At 47.4% G+C, this 16,526-nt stretch overlaps 2 protein-coding genes across 3 annotated transcripts in view; one reads left to right on the plus strand and one right to left on the minus strand.

Annotated features, from left to right (window-relative positions):
* LOC126523689 (uncharacterized) overlaps positions 1-5,973 on the minus strand; it is a 52,992-nt gene extending 47,019 nt beyond the window's left edge. The window contains exon 1 of one of the 2 annotated variants that reach the window (XM_050172292.3): positions 5,815-5,973. In XM_050172292.3, coding sequence (XP_050028249.1) covers positions 5,815-5,932 — 118 coding nt within the window. In that variant the 5' untranslated portion in view covers positions 5,933-5,973. Of the gene's footprint in view, positions 1-4,131; positions 5,191-5,814 lie in introns of those variants that run through there. The other variant, XM_055066827.2, reaches the window with a different exon arrangement.
* Positions 1-16,526, plus strand: part of Mitf (transcription factor Mitf) — a 325,695-nt gene that overhangs the window by 297,201 nt on the left and 11,968 nt on the right. The window lies entirely within an intron of this gene.

Here is a 16,526-nt window from a genome sequence, read left to right on the forward strand (position 1 = left end):
GGTTTCAACGAAAATTCGTCTGGAAGCATTGACGTGCAAAATTTTTGCAGTCACTGACAAAGTCAAACAAAAGGAAAGACGTTTCGGAACGGTTCTAAAATGTATTTCTTTTAGTTTGACTTGTGTTGAATTCCAATGGCAGATCCAGATCAAGTTTTTCTGCTCTGTATGGAGCAATCCTGTTCCAATGGCAGAATGGGAGCGTGAGCTGTGTGTTCCAATGGCAGATTGGGACCAGCCGCTGATCCCGGATTGCTCCGTGGAGCAAAAATATTTGCTCCGCCGAAATCGGCAGATTTGACCGGAAATCCTCGTGACGTATTTCCTTCACCCGCCTCTGCTTCCTGTCACGGTCGCCTGTTTCCGGTCGCGGACACTGGAAACGTGGACGACGCTTCGCGCCGTGCGATTTTGTTCGCGCTCCAAGACAGCTCCGACTCGCACAGTACAATTTCCAAGTCGAGTGATGATTCTTCTGACACGCACAGTGAAATGGGGTGGTGGGTTGCGCTTCCAAGCGCTTGTTCCTCTCTCTATTCTAGCGCCCTCTCACATGATTTTCCTGTACTAAGTGCTCCCGCGGGAGCGCACGCGTTCCATTCGCAGATATGGTGCGAGCAGATGAGAGCGATCTCAGTCGGAGCGACGCGCTCCGTTCGTGATCCGGCCGAGCGCTCGCGATCTACCATTGGAATTCAACATTGGTCAGTGACTGCAAAGCCTTTTCAATCCTCAAACTGAATACGGTATTAATGGAAACGGCTGGCTACTGCTCGTGCTTTCCAGCCGGAGCATAATCGCGCGACACGTGCTGTGGGAATGTCCCCTCCAGGCATCAAACGCTGTTTGTCATACAAATAAGAGTACATGTGCCGGGCTGACTGCACTCTTATTATGGCTTCTTTTTAAGAAGACCATTCCGTAACTTTCTTGCGATGGTGCTTACATGCCGCAACTCGTATGACGGGGCCGAAATAAGTATCAGCGCGTCAATTTGTTTTCCGCTTCAGAAAACGACATGACCTTATGAAAGCAATGAATTTGCTTTATATGAAGCGTCTTTGCCTATATTGAATGCTGCTACGGAGTTGTTTAAATTATGAGGCATATTCGTTCTACGATATGCGAGTTCGACGTACGACATTCAGGCGCTTGTACACAATTTATTAGGTGCTTCATCCGATAAAGCTTTAATACAGAGTAAATACATATTGATTGTGAGTAGTATGCATTGCCGCACGATTTTACAAGCAGGCTTGGCTCATTTCTTTAAAATTACTAGTTGGAATAAAACTTTATTATGTCGATGCCAGTCACACGTGCCTGATCTTTCACGCACAATTAGGAACAGGGTATTTTGGACAAAATGGGAACTTTCACTCACCTGCTTTCACAGCGCGGCGGACAAGAATTTTCTTAGAAGTCATTGATACGAGCACTATTTTTAAAAAAGTCACAAATCGCTTTTATTTTCTTCATTTGACTAGACGTGTACATGGAAGCTTGGCCAGCCACCGAAGCCAAAGCATTACTTTTTGCTTGAAGCCTAGGACCAATTTACAGAGATACGGGCTCGGAAAGTGCCGCGAAGTGGTCCACCGAACGTGCTGTATTTTCGCACATGCAGAAACGTCAACCGCCACGATACTGCATTGCGCTGAATATCCCGAGCACTTGTTCCTGGAGAATGGTGCACGCACACAGTTTTCTAGCAAAGCGCATGCTTTCAGTAGTGGCTCAATTCCGCATGGACAACCTGGCCCTTATAATTAGAATGTTATTTAATATTTTATTAAAACCTTTGTAGCTATCGCGCAAATCATGACGCCCGTCCCTGCAGTGAAGCGTCTGCTTTTGGGATTATGCGTCGCAGGAACGCGTGGGTATCCATTTTTGAATCGAAACGCTCATGAGAGATCGCCTTCGCTAATTAATATGTCCTTTTTAAATTAAGGAAGCCAAATTAATAGGCTTTGTATAGTTAATAACTATAAGGTGCACACCACGGAATTCAAGCCAAGTATTTAGCAGAAATAGTGTGCTTAGCACCAAATGAAAATCTGTGGCAAAGTGCATGTACATTCTGTTTAACACTTATCAAAAACGCAGCTTTCAGCAATGGTGATATGTGGGACACTTACGTGTAAATGTGACCACAGCATTAGAGGACATCTGTCGCCGTAATTGGGGCTAAGCAAAGTATTTTTGTTGAGCGTTATTGATGATCAGCTTTTGCTCCGCACTGGGAGCTAGGATGGGCTTTCAAGTCAATTATTAAAATTTTTTTTTGCAGCACTTCGGTAATCATCACACTATTTGGCGGGCAAGTAACGTCCACGTTTTAAGATATTCCGGTTGATAGAACAGAATTCTGCTAACCTTCCTTGGCGATCTCGAATGAGCTTGTTCTTAAGTTCAAAAATCGTCCGCTTTTTACCGTGTTATTGTTATTCACCAGAGCTTGTTAAAGGGACACTAAAGAGAAAAATGATTTCTTCTGCATCAGTAAATTACCTTTCTATGACACCAAAAACACCACTCTTACCATGATAAGACGCTTGGTAAACCAGAAAAAGCGCAAGAACGAAAGACGGGTGGTGACGCCTTCTTCAAGTTCCCGCTAGAATCACTGGAAAAAATTTCAGAGTACCGCATTCGTTTTCCCCGCGCCGCCGACGCGTTCATAGGCCCAACCGTACCACGTGACTTTGGGGCGCCATATACCTTTCAAGCGCCGGGCGAGCCGGCTGAGTTAGAGCGCAGGTTCCCTACGTTTTTTGTGTTCCGATTGTCGCGTTCGCATTTAACTGCAAGGAAATCATACCTGGCTGCTGCGCCTTCGGATGCAGCAACCGAATTGAGTCTGGAAATACTTTATTTCTAGATTCCGCCCGGGAAAAATGACCGAAAGCGTCGTTCTGCGTGGTTACACAGAATTGGCCGGGAGAACTTCAAGCCTACAAAAAACACCCGCGTGTGCGAGGTATAAGTACACCTTGCTTGTGCTTTTCGGCACTGTTTTAGAAGATATTTAAGCGAAGTGCACGCGGTGTCAGTGATGCTACGAAAATAGGAGTTCATTGCAGGGATCGTTCGCATCTTGCACGCTTGACGCGGGTACACGTGTACGCTTTTGTTGCTCAACAAACGCGGTTGTTCCGTGCTCGTGGCACGCGAAGGCACACTTGTCGCGCGAGAATTCCGCGTCCTCACGTGCACCATGCAGGTAATCGCACGATTTCTCCGCGCACGTGAGCGCGCTCTCGCCTCGAGTCACTGGACCCACATGGCACTTGTTTTTCGCAGAGCGTGACGATCGCAGTCAATAAAAGCATGGTCAATACGAGGCCCATGATACTTCCTCTTTTCCACTTATCCTTTGCTCATCTATACATACGCATTTCGAGCTTGAAACCAATGGCGAGGTGATATTCACAACACATGCGTCAAATTTTGAGCTTGTAAGCCGAGCACCTGCAATGAACTGAAGTCAGCATACATATTATGTTTTATGTTGAAATGCTAGGGTCCATACCCAAATAATGCTGTGCTTGATGCATAACAAGAAATACAAAACAACAGAACACCCAGTAGCTTTAGTTTCACTGTCACTATGTATGTTACGTAAACTGCTCTAAAAGCACAATTTTATACATCACCTATGTAACTTAGAAAAAAAAGTGCTGCGTCACCAGCGGGCATTCCTGCTTTTTTTTTCCCAGGCAGCAAATCTTGGCAGTCTAAGAAAACAGTCATAAATAAGTTGAGAAGAGTAGCCGCTCATGAACGCACTAGACAGCCGCGTTCATAAATCGCAATGTAGCAAACTGTCGCTCATTATCAGTGTACAGAAGTACACATACGTTGCAGTAATCACGCAAATGGCTCATATTGACCTTCCACAAGATTTAGTGCGCAAAATGGCAATCGAAGTTGGTTTTTACGCCTGCTGTGCACAGATCGTCTTACGATCACGGCCAAACACCGGTGCGCACACGGCAGTCGCATGTCTGTCGTGCTTACACGGCGGACGAAGTCGCCCGGCAGAGTCGAGGACGCGCGGTATCAGTTTACAAGCTAAATTAAATGTATCCGATTTAGCTTGTAAAATTATACAATGAACGTACGTGCCTGTGACACTGTCAGGTGTTAGTTTCATCCGGCTTGGAACCATTCAATAGAAGCCGACGGCGGTCCACGATGTTCATGCCCAAAAGCACAAGCTCGCCTCATTCCGGCTCGAAGTGACGAAATGGTTCCTTCGTAGCTCGCTCCGCGGAAGGGGAAAAAAAAAAAAAAAACGTGTGCATAAGCTCCCGATAGCAGCGCTAAGCTGCTGCCCACTATCATAGCACAGTTCCAGCAGTAAACACGATCGGCGTGCAAAACAACCACAGCCTGCATTACTTCGCACAAAATAACATTTTATTTTCGTTCTTAGCAACCATTATCTCCGGGCACAAAGTGTTTGTACTTCAGTAAACACTCAACCGAATGTGTCACCGAATATCAAGCTCTTCCAACACGGCGGCCTTCCCGCGACGCAGTCGGCTTGGAAGGTATATGGCGGTGGCCGCTCAGTGTTGCCAGTCAAATCCCGACCTTTGCGGTACTCTGAAATTTTTTCCAGTGACTAGTTCCCGCACCTGCTCGCTGTGACGGCATGGATGTTGATGGCATTTTCGAGAGCCTACTTAATTATACAGTGGTACAGATTGACTACATTGTGTTCTAAAGGAACCAAATATTAAACATGGCAAGTTTCAGGAACCTTTACTCCGCCAACGCGGCCCAAATGCGAAAACATACTTTTGAATACCTGGCGTCACCGCCGTCGGGTTTCCGGCGCGAAATTCAAATATTGGTACTTGGACGTTCATTTTTTTCATCTAATAGTCAAACTATTATTTTGAAATGACTGCCTGCAGGGTTCCCAAACAATTAGTCTCAACTGATTTATTCTTTCGTTTTAGTGCCCCTTTAAAGATATCGGGATCACTCGTCGCGGACACTTGTGTCAGCTTTGACGAAAGGTAAGACGACCAACAACACTTGCGAACAAGGCTTACGTAGATTCGGCGGCGAAAGTCCTTTCGAAGGATACACTAATCGGAACGATGTCGGCACATTCAGCTTATTCTTTTCATTGCTGCACAAATGAGGTTTCTCGTCGGGCTGGCAGGACGCCATGTCTTTCTGTACCGATCCCGAGTTTTTTTCATCGATGCATTTCCATGGTCATGCACTTAGAGTGGTGGAATAAGGCAAACCAGCGCACACAGGAAGCGCCTCTTACATGCTTTCGCCGTAGACGCGTAAGCGCGCGCCTTCGCCATACGGCTCAACTGAAACGCCAACAGCAAAACCACTTTCCCCTGGTCGCTCTGGAGCGGCCATGTAGCAGGCGCCCAGTAAAGAGGGCTACCGCTACACGCATTGGCACGGACTGCGATATACTCGGTTTCGCTGACGGCAAATAGAGAGTGCCGCTATAATCTACTCAGTACGAACTGAAGCCGGCAAACGTGCGGTGAATTTTTTCGCGCGATCAGTCACGGCATGTCAATGTCCGGAAGGCAAATTAAATTAGCTTTCCCAATGCACCCAGAGCCCATCAAGATGATTGAGGGTCAAAGGTGTTCTCTCATTTGATGCGAAATCCTTCCGCATCCTTGTTCTCGAATAGGTCACTAAAGCGTTCAGCGCAATCCAAGTCATTCCGCTTCGATTGTGGCCTCGCTGCGCACGTGTACAGGCCGGAATACAAGTGTGGTTGATTAAGTAAGGCAGAGAAATACGACACGTTTCACTCACAGCACATTGTGTAGATAAGCCGGAGGACGTCGTAGAGGTTGGTGTCTGTGGCGGCGCGGGCCGACGAGCAGCTCAGCACCAGAGCACCCACGATGGCAGCTCGCAGGTACGAAGCCATCGAGCACAAAGAAGCGCGCGCTGTTCGCCGTGACCACCACCAGCACAAGGTGACAAGCCGCCGGGCGGACCGGTCCTTATATGCGGCCTCCTTTCCTCGAAGCGGAAGTGCATCGCACAGGAAGTGACGCACACGCAGACGACGCCGGCGCGGATCACCCGTTGGGCTGCTTCACGCCCCTGAGGCAGCGGGGAAACACCGGTTACGTCAAACGGTCAGCAAAGGCGCCGCGTCTGTTCGCAGGAAAGATGGGCGATGGTCCGCATATCGTCGAGCCGTCACGGCCGTGCGCGACGGTGGCCACACACGCGGTCCATTGACCTTCGCCTTTGACGCGCTGTCTGCGCCGTTATGGCTGCCCGCCCGTCGTGCTCGCCGTCGGAGGCGCGTGACAGACAGCGTGCGCAGGGCGGCCTTCGGTCCACTCCAGAGCAGCCGACGGACGTCATTTCTCACAATTGCGAAAACGTAATCTCCCTTCTGCGGTGACGAACGGCATTTCAGCTTGTGTGTGCGCGACAGTCACCGTTGTTGTTAATCGCAATCATCCTTAATGGCTGTTTGAATGGGCTTCCAGCAAAGTTTTTAGTTACACTCCTGGTGTTCTAGGTTTACGGTGGAGACCTGTTTCTGTGCTATTCAGTACTTGCATATTTGGAAGCCCTTTTCTTGTTGCGGGATCTGGCCTTGGTTGCGCTATAGTTACATCTTGTACGTTCTTTTTTGTCACTTTTTAATGTTATTTTGATTTTGTTTGCCTGGATAACCACAGTACCTCGCAATGTTTAACCCTCCCCCACCCCTCGCCTCCTGCTGATGTGTAGGTGTGTAAGTAATCGACGCGATGGTGTCTTTCGCTTCTCCTGGAGATTTCTTGTTGGGCTCCCTTCCTAAGCGTGCGATATTGCTTAGGCCGCCTTTGTTAAGCTTAACGTGCAGCAACTGTTCGGGTCAAGCCTGGCAGCAGCTGTACAAACGCGGCCGTGTGTCCGACGCTTTTTTATAATAGCGTCGTATTTTGAAGGAAAAAATGGCCATCTACTGAGGCGCACACTAATGAACTCCAGTTGTTCGAAATCAACCGACCTCTCACATCCCGTGAATTGCGAGTTGGTTAAACTTTACAATTCGATTTCATAATGCAAGGTCTCCCAATCTCGCTTTCACACAGCGGTATAGCAGAAGGCAATTCACCACATTCGTCCGGCAACAAATGTCATGTTTTGTGCAGTACCTCCAAGTTTGAAACCAAACCATCGAAGCGCTCAGTTGCCAATATCCCGTCATAGTTTAGTATAGCCGTAAAACAGAGGTGTGTATTCTCATATTATTATCGTTAGTGCTCTTGGGGATTTCGCTTACTGCATGGTGTCAATGTTCTGCATGGAATTATAGATTATGTTCTGCGGTGGCATTATAGATTTAAAAAAAAGAATAATACACACCTAGTACAATTCCTTCCAACTGTTCGGTGCATTTTCGCAGCCTCGATCCGCACGGTTAGACGAACGTGCCGCGGAGCATGTTGCAACGCAAGAATGAATGCGCAGCAAAAGAGGTTGAAGCGGTGATAAAAGCGCATTGCGTGCCAGGTCAGTCTTTGCTGCCGAGAAGCCACTCATGGCAGCGAGACCTGCGATGTGCACGAACCCGACGTGACTCCCGGAGCACCAATTTCCGCATAGTCCAGGTGCCGGGACGCAAGCAGCTTGCCATGAGAAATTGTCTCGCGGGATAGTCGGCACGTGACATCGTGGCAAACAAGCTGGACGTGCGGTCGTCGCTCGCCCCTCCTGCGTTCGTCCGGTTTCTCCGTCAACAGGCTGCTGAAGCCACATGTCGCGTCTCCATAATGAGAAAAAGAAAAGCACAAAACTGTGACGAGCGGTCACTTCGCACACGTGGCTTGATGGGCTTACGTAGTATTGGGATAATTAGGGGTATCGTGAAAGGTGGAGAGCGTCAAGTTTCTTCATGTGTGGTGGAAGTTAACTGCAGGAGCCTTTTGAATACGCCGTGCCCCTTATCAAGTGTGGTACATTCTGATGCCACGGACGCTCGATAAAAATCACCACCTGAGCACTCCTGACAGAGTGCTTGGGGGGTGGGTGGTGAACTAGCGAAGCTGAAGCGTGCGTCCCCGGTCTTTATCAATGTGTTAATCCCGACGGTTCATTAAACGACGGCTTGGTTCGCTGCCGGATCCTCGGTAAGCAGTTGCTGCTTGCGGTCGGCTGCACGAGCCTGTTTTTGTGTCCGGGCTGCAGCATCGGCACGGCGTAGACGAGCTCGTTCCTGGTCCTGCTCGCGGCGTTGCTGATCGAAAGCTGTCTGCTCCTAACGAGTACGTGTGACGCGTCGCCTACCCATTTCGGAGGCAGAGAGAAAGTCCTGTGACGGCATGGAGGAAGTAAACTGAGGAGAGGCCCTACACCCTCCGCGCGCTAGGAGAAAAGTGTGGAGGAAGTGACGTAGTAGGTTCTCCTCTTTTTTGCTGATTTTTTTATTTCTTTGCTGTAGCGGCCACGCCTTTCGGGCCACAATGGCGGCTTTGTTATGGTTCTGTGCGCTCACACGTGTTGCTCCGTAGGTTTCGTACCGTGGCAAAGCCGCTGTGCGGGCAGGTTTGCGTTGGTCTCCGTGTTTTGCTGCGCTGCATTATCTGGACCGTGCTCTACCGGATGTTGCTGTGGCCAGGTGGGACAGGAGGAACTAAAGTTGGTGAAATGAACGCGCATGCAACGCTGTACGCAATGTACCGCGCCACAGCAATGGCTACGGACGAAGGAATATCCGCGGAAAATTTTGCCCTCTTTCGCGGAATCATGCTAACGTGCAAACGATTGCTTATTGTTGCTGCGGAGCGCGCGAGTCAGAGCAGCACGGTTGCGCGCAGCGCGGCGTGGTTTCGCGAGAAATGTAAACAAGAGAGGAGAGCTGGCCCGATAGGCGGAGCAACGCCATGAGCAACGCCAACTTCCGGCTTCACTTTAGCTTCGCAAAGAGTGACGTCAGGGCCTCTCCTTAGTTTCCTTCCTCCGTGTGTGACGGAGAGCAACGACGTCACTAGTGGCGCAGCCAATCGTTCGCCTTTCTCTTTTTGCGCTCACACGCATGGGGTTCCGTCGGAGTTTTCGGCGTACAGGCGGACGGACGGACGCTCGCCATACAAAGCTTCGTTGGCACACAGGACGTGGCCTGTCGAATGCACGACGGAGCACGCGAGAATGCACGCCGCACTGGTCGGCTTTCGGCCCAGCGAAAGAGGCGTCGCCCACTCGGCCGCCCCGAGATGGCGCGGTGAGCCGAGGGCGGACCGTCGGAGGGGTCGCTTCTGTTGCGGAATGTCTTCACAGGATAATCTTTTCAGCTTTGTCTCGTGCTCTGCTTCAAGGAGAAGGAAAAACATTTATTGAAAAAGGAAGGACAAGCAGGTGTCTTTCTGCTTGTGTGGGGAGGCGCCCATAGCCCAGGGCTCTTGCTGTCTCCCGCCGCACCAGTTGCCACGAGGGTCAGAACTAGCCTCCCACTGCTCGGTCGTGGGGTTAGGCGGGGCTGCCTTCACGTTGGGGCACGCCCATGTGGTGTGATAAAGGGAGGCGTAGTCGCTACAAAGGGGACATTTGTGTGACTGTAGTGTCGGGTGTATTGCGCGTGGTCTGCTTAAACGGGGTTATGTGTTGGTTTGTAATTGTCGCCATGCTACGGCGTCTTCGCGTGAGAGGGTCTTGTGTGGAGGTGTGTATTGCCGTCTGTTCAATTTGTGGGGTTGTATTACCAACGAGCACGTCAAAATTTTTACTGACTCCCAGGCAGCTAGCCGTAGCTACGCGAGATGCAGAATATCTTCCATCGCCCACCGACTCCTCAAACAAGCCTCCCAGTTCCCGGATGTTGAAATCGTATGGACTCCAGGACACGAGTCCCTCCGTGGAAATCAGCGTACGCACGCTGTAGCCCGAGCTCATGCCTCCAGGGCGCCACAAGAGAGGGATACGACCGCATCTATGGAGCCCGTACTTTTACAACTTCATGCCCTACTTCGAACATTCTGGCGTTTCCACCGCTTAGTCATTTTCTGTCTTTTTTTTTCTGTACCGTTGTACATGCTTATTCATTTACCTTCATTATCTATGGTGAGTACTTATGTAATGCGGATTAATTTATTTTACTAAACAAATAATGTGCGGGCTCAAATACATCTCTATGAGCTATGAACTTGGAGCTTATCGTGGATAGCACAGTTTAATTGTTGTATGCCTTTTTTCTTGTTTGTTTTTAGTTTCTCCTTTTTTATTGCACTTTGCATTGCGGTTATTCAGCAATGCAAAGTGCATACAGCGCAACTTGCAAAGATTGTCAAGAGAAAAAAGTGATAATTTCTCTTCGTTTGCATCTCTCAAATGCACCCCTGAGCCATTATTGGAAGCAAGTCTCGAAGGCCATGCCCAGCCTTGCTGCAGACGACGGAAGTGACATAGCAGGCGTGTTCTAATCACCATCTAGTCGGGTACAGCTTTAGAAGACGGGAGAAGCGCCGCCCAGATGTCAGAAGCGCGATAGCTGATTGCCTCCCCGACTAGAGAAGTAGTCCCGTACAAAAAACCGTGCTTCTAAAGCGCGTAGTTCTCGGTATAAATAAGACTTTTGTATCTCGATGACTGATTTGGTAGAGATCTCTTGATTGGAATGCTACAGCACATGCCGGATCGCGAAAGAAAGAATAAACTTCATTGAAAACTGGTCCGGCAATTATCCTTCCGCACGAGACGGGGGAAAAGTGGAATAATCCCTGTCCCGTCCCACCTTCCGTCGATGATGATGGCGGTGGATCGCGAGAGAAAAATGACCTCCTGCCTTCTACAACACTGCGCGTTGTCTGCTTCGTCGCAAAGGACAAAGCCTCTGCATGGCTTTTGCGCTGGTTTACATGTACACGGTACATTGACTACTCATTTTCTAAGCTTAAGGTAAATCAGGTGCTATTTAACAAGCACTTAAAAAACGATGCATTTATCGGAACCATTACAAACCTCTCGTGAGAAGACGATAGAGGCAGGAAAGATACAAAAATGCTTCATTCATCGTTTTAAATAAGTACCCCTATTTAAATAGTATGGTGGTTCTATTTTTTTGCTTTTGTGTTTTCTGAAACCTTTTTTTCAAGAATTTGATCGGTTTTCTTCTTATTATTATTTTCGTTCCGTCAGGTGTTCTTTTGCAAGTCTGTAATCTCGCGACTTGATGCATGGAGTTCTGAGCGAGTTTTCCGCCATGGAGCCCAGCGAACTGACATCGGAACGCGATCCTTTGTTTCCGAACGAGCCTTGTGTCGCCTCGATGTCCACACCACGGAGGAGCCTTGGCAAGAAGAACTAGAGCGGCCACATCCTGAACAGCGATTCACGCAACATAATCCTCCACAGCTGCACGTATTGGCGGAACGCAGTGTGGAGGACACGAGCAAGTTTATCGCCGAGATGCTCGGTGTCAGCGAAAGCATAGTGTTCAGGGTGAGGAGGGAGGTCTAAACTTGCCATTTTTCGGGTGGCAAACTCGACGCGCTCGCGAAAGCGCCCACGAAGTGCGTAAAAAAGAAGACGCAGCACGAAGTATGACAGCTTCACGTTGGGCGCGCTGAGGTCATGTGTGCACGATTTCTTTCGCCGCAACGAGATACCGATGGTCGAGAAGCGTATGGATCTCCCATCACTGAAGCGGTGTACTGTGCGTCACCTGCTTGTCGTGATCGGATTCAAGCACGAGAGCCGCCACTCGCTGCGAGCGCGATGACATCGCCGAATGGCGGAATCGCCACCTTCGGCACGTGGAGCGCTACCGGGCTTGACAAGAATGGGCGACGGCGGGACACACTCGGTCGCTCGTGTTGACAGACACCGTGGTGCAGAAGCACGGACGCCTGCTTGCTCGAGCAAATGGCCTGCCCCCGGGTCTGGAACAACCTTCTGTGAGAGCCCAGCGCCTGATCGTGATCGGCAGCGAGGATGGCTTCATCCATGGCTGCTTGGATGTATTCCGAGGCCAAAAAACAGGTGTCTATCACGAAGAAATGGACGGCAATCGCTTCGAGGGATGGTTCATTGACGTTCTACAGAAGTTGTCGGCTGGTTGCGTTATTGCTTTAGGCAATGCACTTTACCATACCCGACGAGAAGAGAAATTGGTAACGACGGCTTGGAAGAAGGGAAAAATACAGGAGTGGCTCAAAAGCATGAACATCGCCTACAGTGAATGGATGGTGAAGAAGCGGCTGCTTGAGTTGGTGGCATATGTAAAGTAATACTTTCTGAGCTACATCGCAGACAGCGCAGCTGAAAGGGCCGGTTGCATTGTACTCGGGCTCCCGCCGTACCACTGCAAATTTAATTCCATTGATCTAGGCAAAGATAAAACATTGCATCGCTGCGGACAACAGAATTCAACCTGTCCACGGTCGAAGACATCTTGCAGGAAAACATCAAGCACGTAACGGCGGAACACTGGAGGAAGACCATTCACCATGTGATGGACCTGGAGGCGAAGTTCAGACTTGACACGTCTGGGAGGGACCACATTCAATATGTTGGGCCCAAAATACTCATTCGGGTAGCCACAGTCCAGCTTGACAGGCCCTACGGCGATATAGCAGTAGTCAACGCGAAATTTACAGCCACTGCTAGCAGCCACCACGCCGAAACATATTCATGTGATTGCATTGTTGATTTTGGTTGTCTGAAAGGCAAGTAAAACGAATAGGAGAACAATTATAAAACATCATTAGCTTAGTGAGGCCCATAATACTCATTCGGGCTGGCACCGTCGAGCGAGGTTGACGGGCCCCTTGGTGAAATCGCAGTAGTCGGGGGCACACCTATTTATTTATTTATTTATTTACTTATTATACCTCAAAGTCCCAAAATGGGACATTACATGAGGGGTAGGCACGTATTGAAAAATGGTGGGTCAGATTAGGTGGTGTGACATGAAAGATGGTCTTCGATGGCAGCTTTGAAACGAAAAATTTCAGTGATGGGAGCGATGTCAGAAGGAAGGGCATTCCAATCTCGGGCTATGTGTAGAAAAGAGAACGTTGATGCGTAGATACGGAGCGCGTGGTAGATACACAGCATTATGATGCGTGTGGCGGGAGAAACAATGGGCTGGAATGATGATTGGGTTTACTGTGGGCTGTGAATGAAAGAATCGAAAAACATTAAAAAAACGAGCACTTTTGCGGCGGGAGATGAGCGAGGGATGACAGAACCAGGATTTTAAGGCTCAAACACTTGAGTTATAGTAGTCAGAAAGAATGAATATGGCAGCTCGGTTTCGAACCACAAGCATATTCTAGTTTAGATCGGATTAGGGTTTTATATGCAAGTAGTTTGAATGAAGGAGATTCTGAAGACAAGTTACGGCGTAGGTAACGTAGATAACCTGGTATTCGATTGCAGGAATTAACTGATTCATATGATGGGTCCAAAATAAGTTACTCGATATATGCACTCCTAGTTATTTAAATGTCTCACGCTCTGTTTAAGTAGAGTAGCTAAAGGAGTACGAAGGTACTACATAATTACGACGTCGATGAAAGCGCACACGTAAGAACACTTACTGACATTGAGGGGCATTTGCTGCACCATGCCTGGATTTGGAGGTCTTCCTGAAGAGCGGAGCAGGCTAAAGCATTTGTTATTTGTGGGTACAAAACGCAATCGTCCGCGAAAAGGCGTATGTTGGATGAGAAGTGGAAGGTCATTAATATTTATGAGAAAGAGGAGGGGCCCAAGGACAGAGCCTTGGGGAGATAGGATTGAGGAGATGGAGTTAGAGAAACGAACTGAAGGCGACTGGTTAGAAATTAACGGAGCCAATTAACGATGTCTGGTTGAAGATTGAAGTGCGAAGGTCTATGCTGGAGAAGAATGTGTGACACTTTGTCGAACGCGTTTTTCTAGTCCAGAAAAAGAGTGTCAGCGGGGATGTTGCGATCGAGATGAGAGTGTAAATCATGTAGGAACAGAGCGAGTTGAGTGTCGCAACAATGAGCTTCGTGAAATACGTGCTGGTTAGGATGAAAGAAATTGACAGATGACAAGAAGGTGGCAGTGTGGGAATGTGTAACGTGCTCCATCAGTTTCTAGCAAACACTGGTGACGGAAATTGGACGGTAGTTGCAAGAATTTGTACGGTCGCCTTTTTTAAGAATGGGAATTATTTTTCCAACTTTCCGGTCAGTGCCGACTGATCCAGTTGTGAGAGACTGCTGAAATATTAGCGTTAGAGAAAGACTGCTAATGTGCCTAGTGCTTTTTAATACCTTGGAGTTGCTGCCGTCAGTACCACACGAGGACGAATTTTTTAAGGACTCGATGATTTTAACAATTCCGTTGACATCAAAATAATGGTTGCCATAGGGTAAGTAGAAGGTGGTAATACGAGAAGAATTTAAGGGTAGTCATTAGTAAAAGCAGAACAGAAAGCAGTGTTTAAAGCGTCAGCGACCTCGGTTTCGGCGACTGGGGAGCCAGAATTGTCATGAAGAAAAACAGTGTTGGACCATTGGCAATTAATGCATTGCCAGAAACGTTCTGGATTATTGTGCAACATAGAGGGCGACGTGTTTGAAAAAAAGAAAGCCACGTTTGGGCTCTGCGACCTGCTTGTCATGTTGCTTGACTACAGGGTAATATTCTTATCATTTAAGTTTGGATTGAGAAGAGTTTGCAGAACGGAAGAGACGTTTTTGTTTCTTTAGTCGTTTTAGTGTGCTGTTACACCATGGGCATTGTTCCCGTTCATTATTGTTATGGTAGGAACGTACATTTTAACCAGACGCAAGAATCCAGTTTGGAACAGTACCCAATTAGACTCAAGTGAACGAAGATAAAAGTCAGCTGTGAAATTATCATAAAAGGTTGTTAAATCTCGGGTCATGCTGTCATAGTCGCCTCTGTCATAAAGTGTTAGTGTTTTTTTTTCTTAAGCTTTTGTTTGATTGGATGTATGGCATAAAAAGGTAGCGTGCAGCAGTGGCGTAGCCAGAAATTTCGTTCGGGGGGGGGGCTAACGTTGCAGCTCGGCCTCCTCCTAAGAGGAAACATTAGGTCGGATGCTCTTATCTAAATACATGTAGAAGGAGAATTGGTTTTTCTCGGCAACCACTGCACCAAATTTGATGAGGTTTGTTGCATTTAAAAGAAAAACTTAAATTCTAGTGACTGTTTGTTTCGACTTTTCGATTTAGGTAGTCAATATTTTATTGAAAAGTGGCAAAATCGAAAATTTTCAGGAAACGAAACAATGCAGTTTACAACTCTGTATATCAGCAATGAAAATTGATATCACAATTATGTGATTTGCACATAACAGGACATCTACAGCGGACAAAGTTGATATGTTACAGATGAGTCTAAAAAAATGAAGTCTTATGGAAATACGGCTTTTGCAGAACCCTTGTACATAACATAACCAATTCAAGTAAGATACAAATAGACATATCGAATTTGTCCGCTTTGAATGGTGCAATGGATGCTGTTTACAGAAGCGGGATATCTGTTCTTGATGCAGAGCTATTAATTTGTAAACTTCGTCCTATCTTTTTCGAAGTTTCGAATTTTTCAAAAAATTTTAAACAAAGTTCAGGCCCTAAATCGAAATTCCGCTTCCAACAGACACTAGAATTTAACTTACTCTCTGAAATGCGACAAATTTCATTAAAAGCGATTCAGGAGTTATCTCAGAAAAGCGTTTCTACGTTTTACATGTATCTGAATAGGCCACGTCGGAGTTCGGCCCGAGCTAAAGCTTCCTCTTAAACAATTCGCCAATGGATCAAATACATGAATAATAACTGCATTATCATTGCCAAAGATGGTGCAAACGAATTCTTGAACGCTACGCACTGTCAATACAAATAAAATATGTATTCTTTTCATAAAATATTATACTCGTATGTGCCAGAAATTGTGCCCAACATAACTGGTGTCAATGCTTCCATGTTTTTCGTCTATTTAATAAGTAAAGAAAATATCACACGAACTTTAGAACTACATCAGTTCGAAACCACCAAAGCATTCCATGCCGCTGATGTGAAAAATGTAAAGGCCATGAAATGAACAAGTTGAGGACAAATATGTTAATGAAACTGTCATTCAAGATCCTTGTTGACATTCTTGTACATATGCAACGGCCAGTGAAAAATCTCAATGACGCTGTCATTTGTTCCAATGTATTTCGCAGGAGCAGCTGTCACCGATCGTGTATCGTGAGTAATTGCACCGAAATTATAGTCGCAACAGAGAGCACGTATAAAAAGCAGGAGTTTTGCAGAATATACGAGGGTGAGTCAAATGAAAGTGAGCCAGTGCGAATATATGAAAAATGGGGTACTTTGTTTAAAAGTAGCCTTCATTTGCATTCAGACATTTGTGCCATTGACAAACGAGTCGCGTAATTCCCGTCTCATAGAGTTGCTTGGGTTGCTGCTTCAAAACGTATGCAACTGACATTCACGTCATCGTCCGAGACGAATCTGGTTCCCTTGAGCTGTTTTTTCGGTTGCCCAAAAATGGGGAAGTCGCAAGGCGACAGG

Source organism: Dermacentor andersoni, chromosome 6 (genome assembly GCF_023375885.2).
Source record: "Dermacentor andersoni chromosome 6, qqDerAnde1_hic_scaffold, whole genome shotgun sequence".
Lineage (NCBI taxonomy): Eukaryota > Metazoa > Arthropoda > Arachnida > Ixodida > Ixodidae > Dermacentor > Dermacentor andersoni.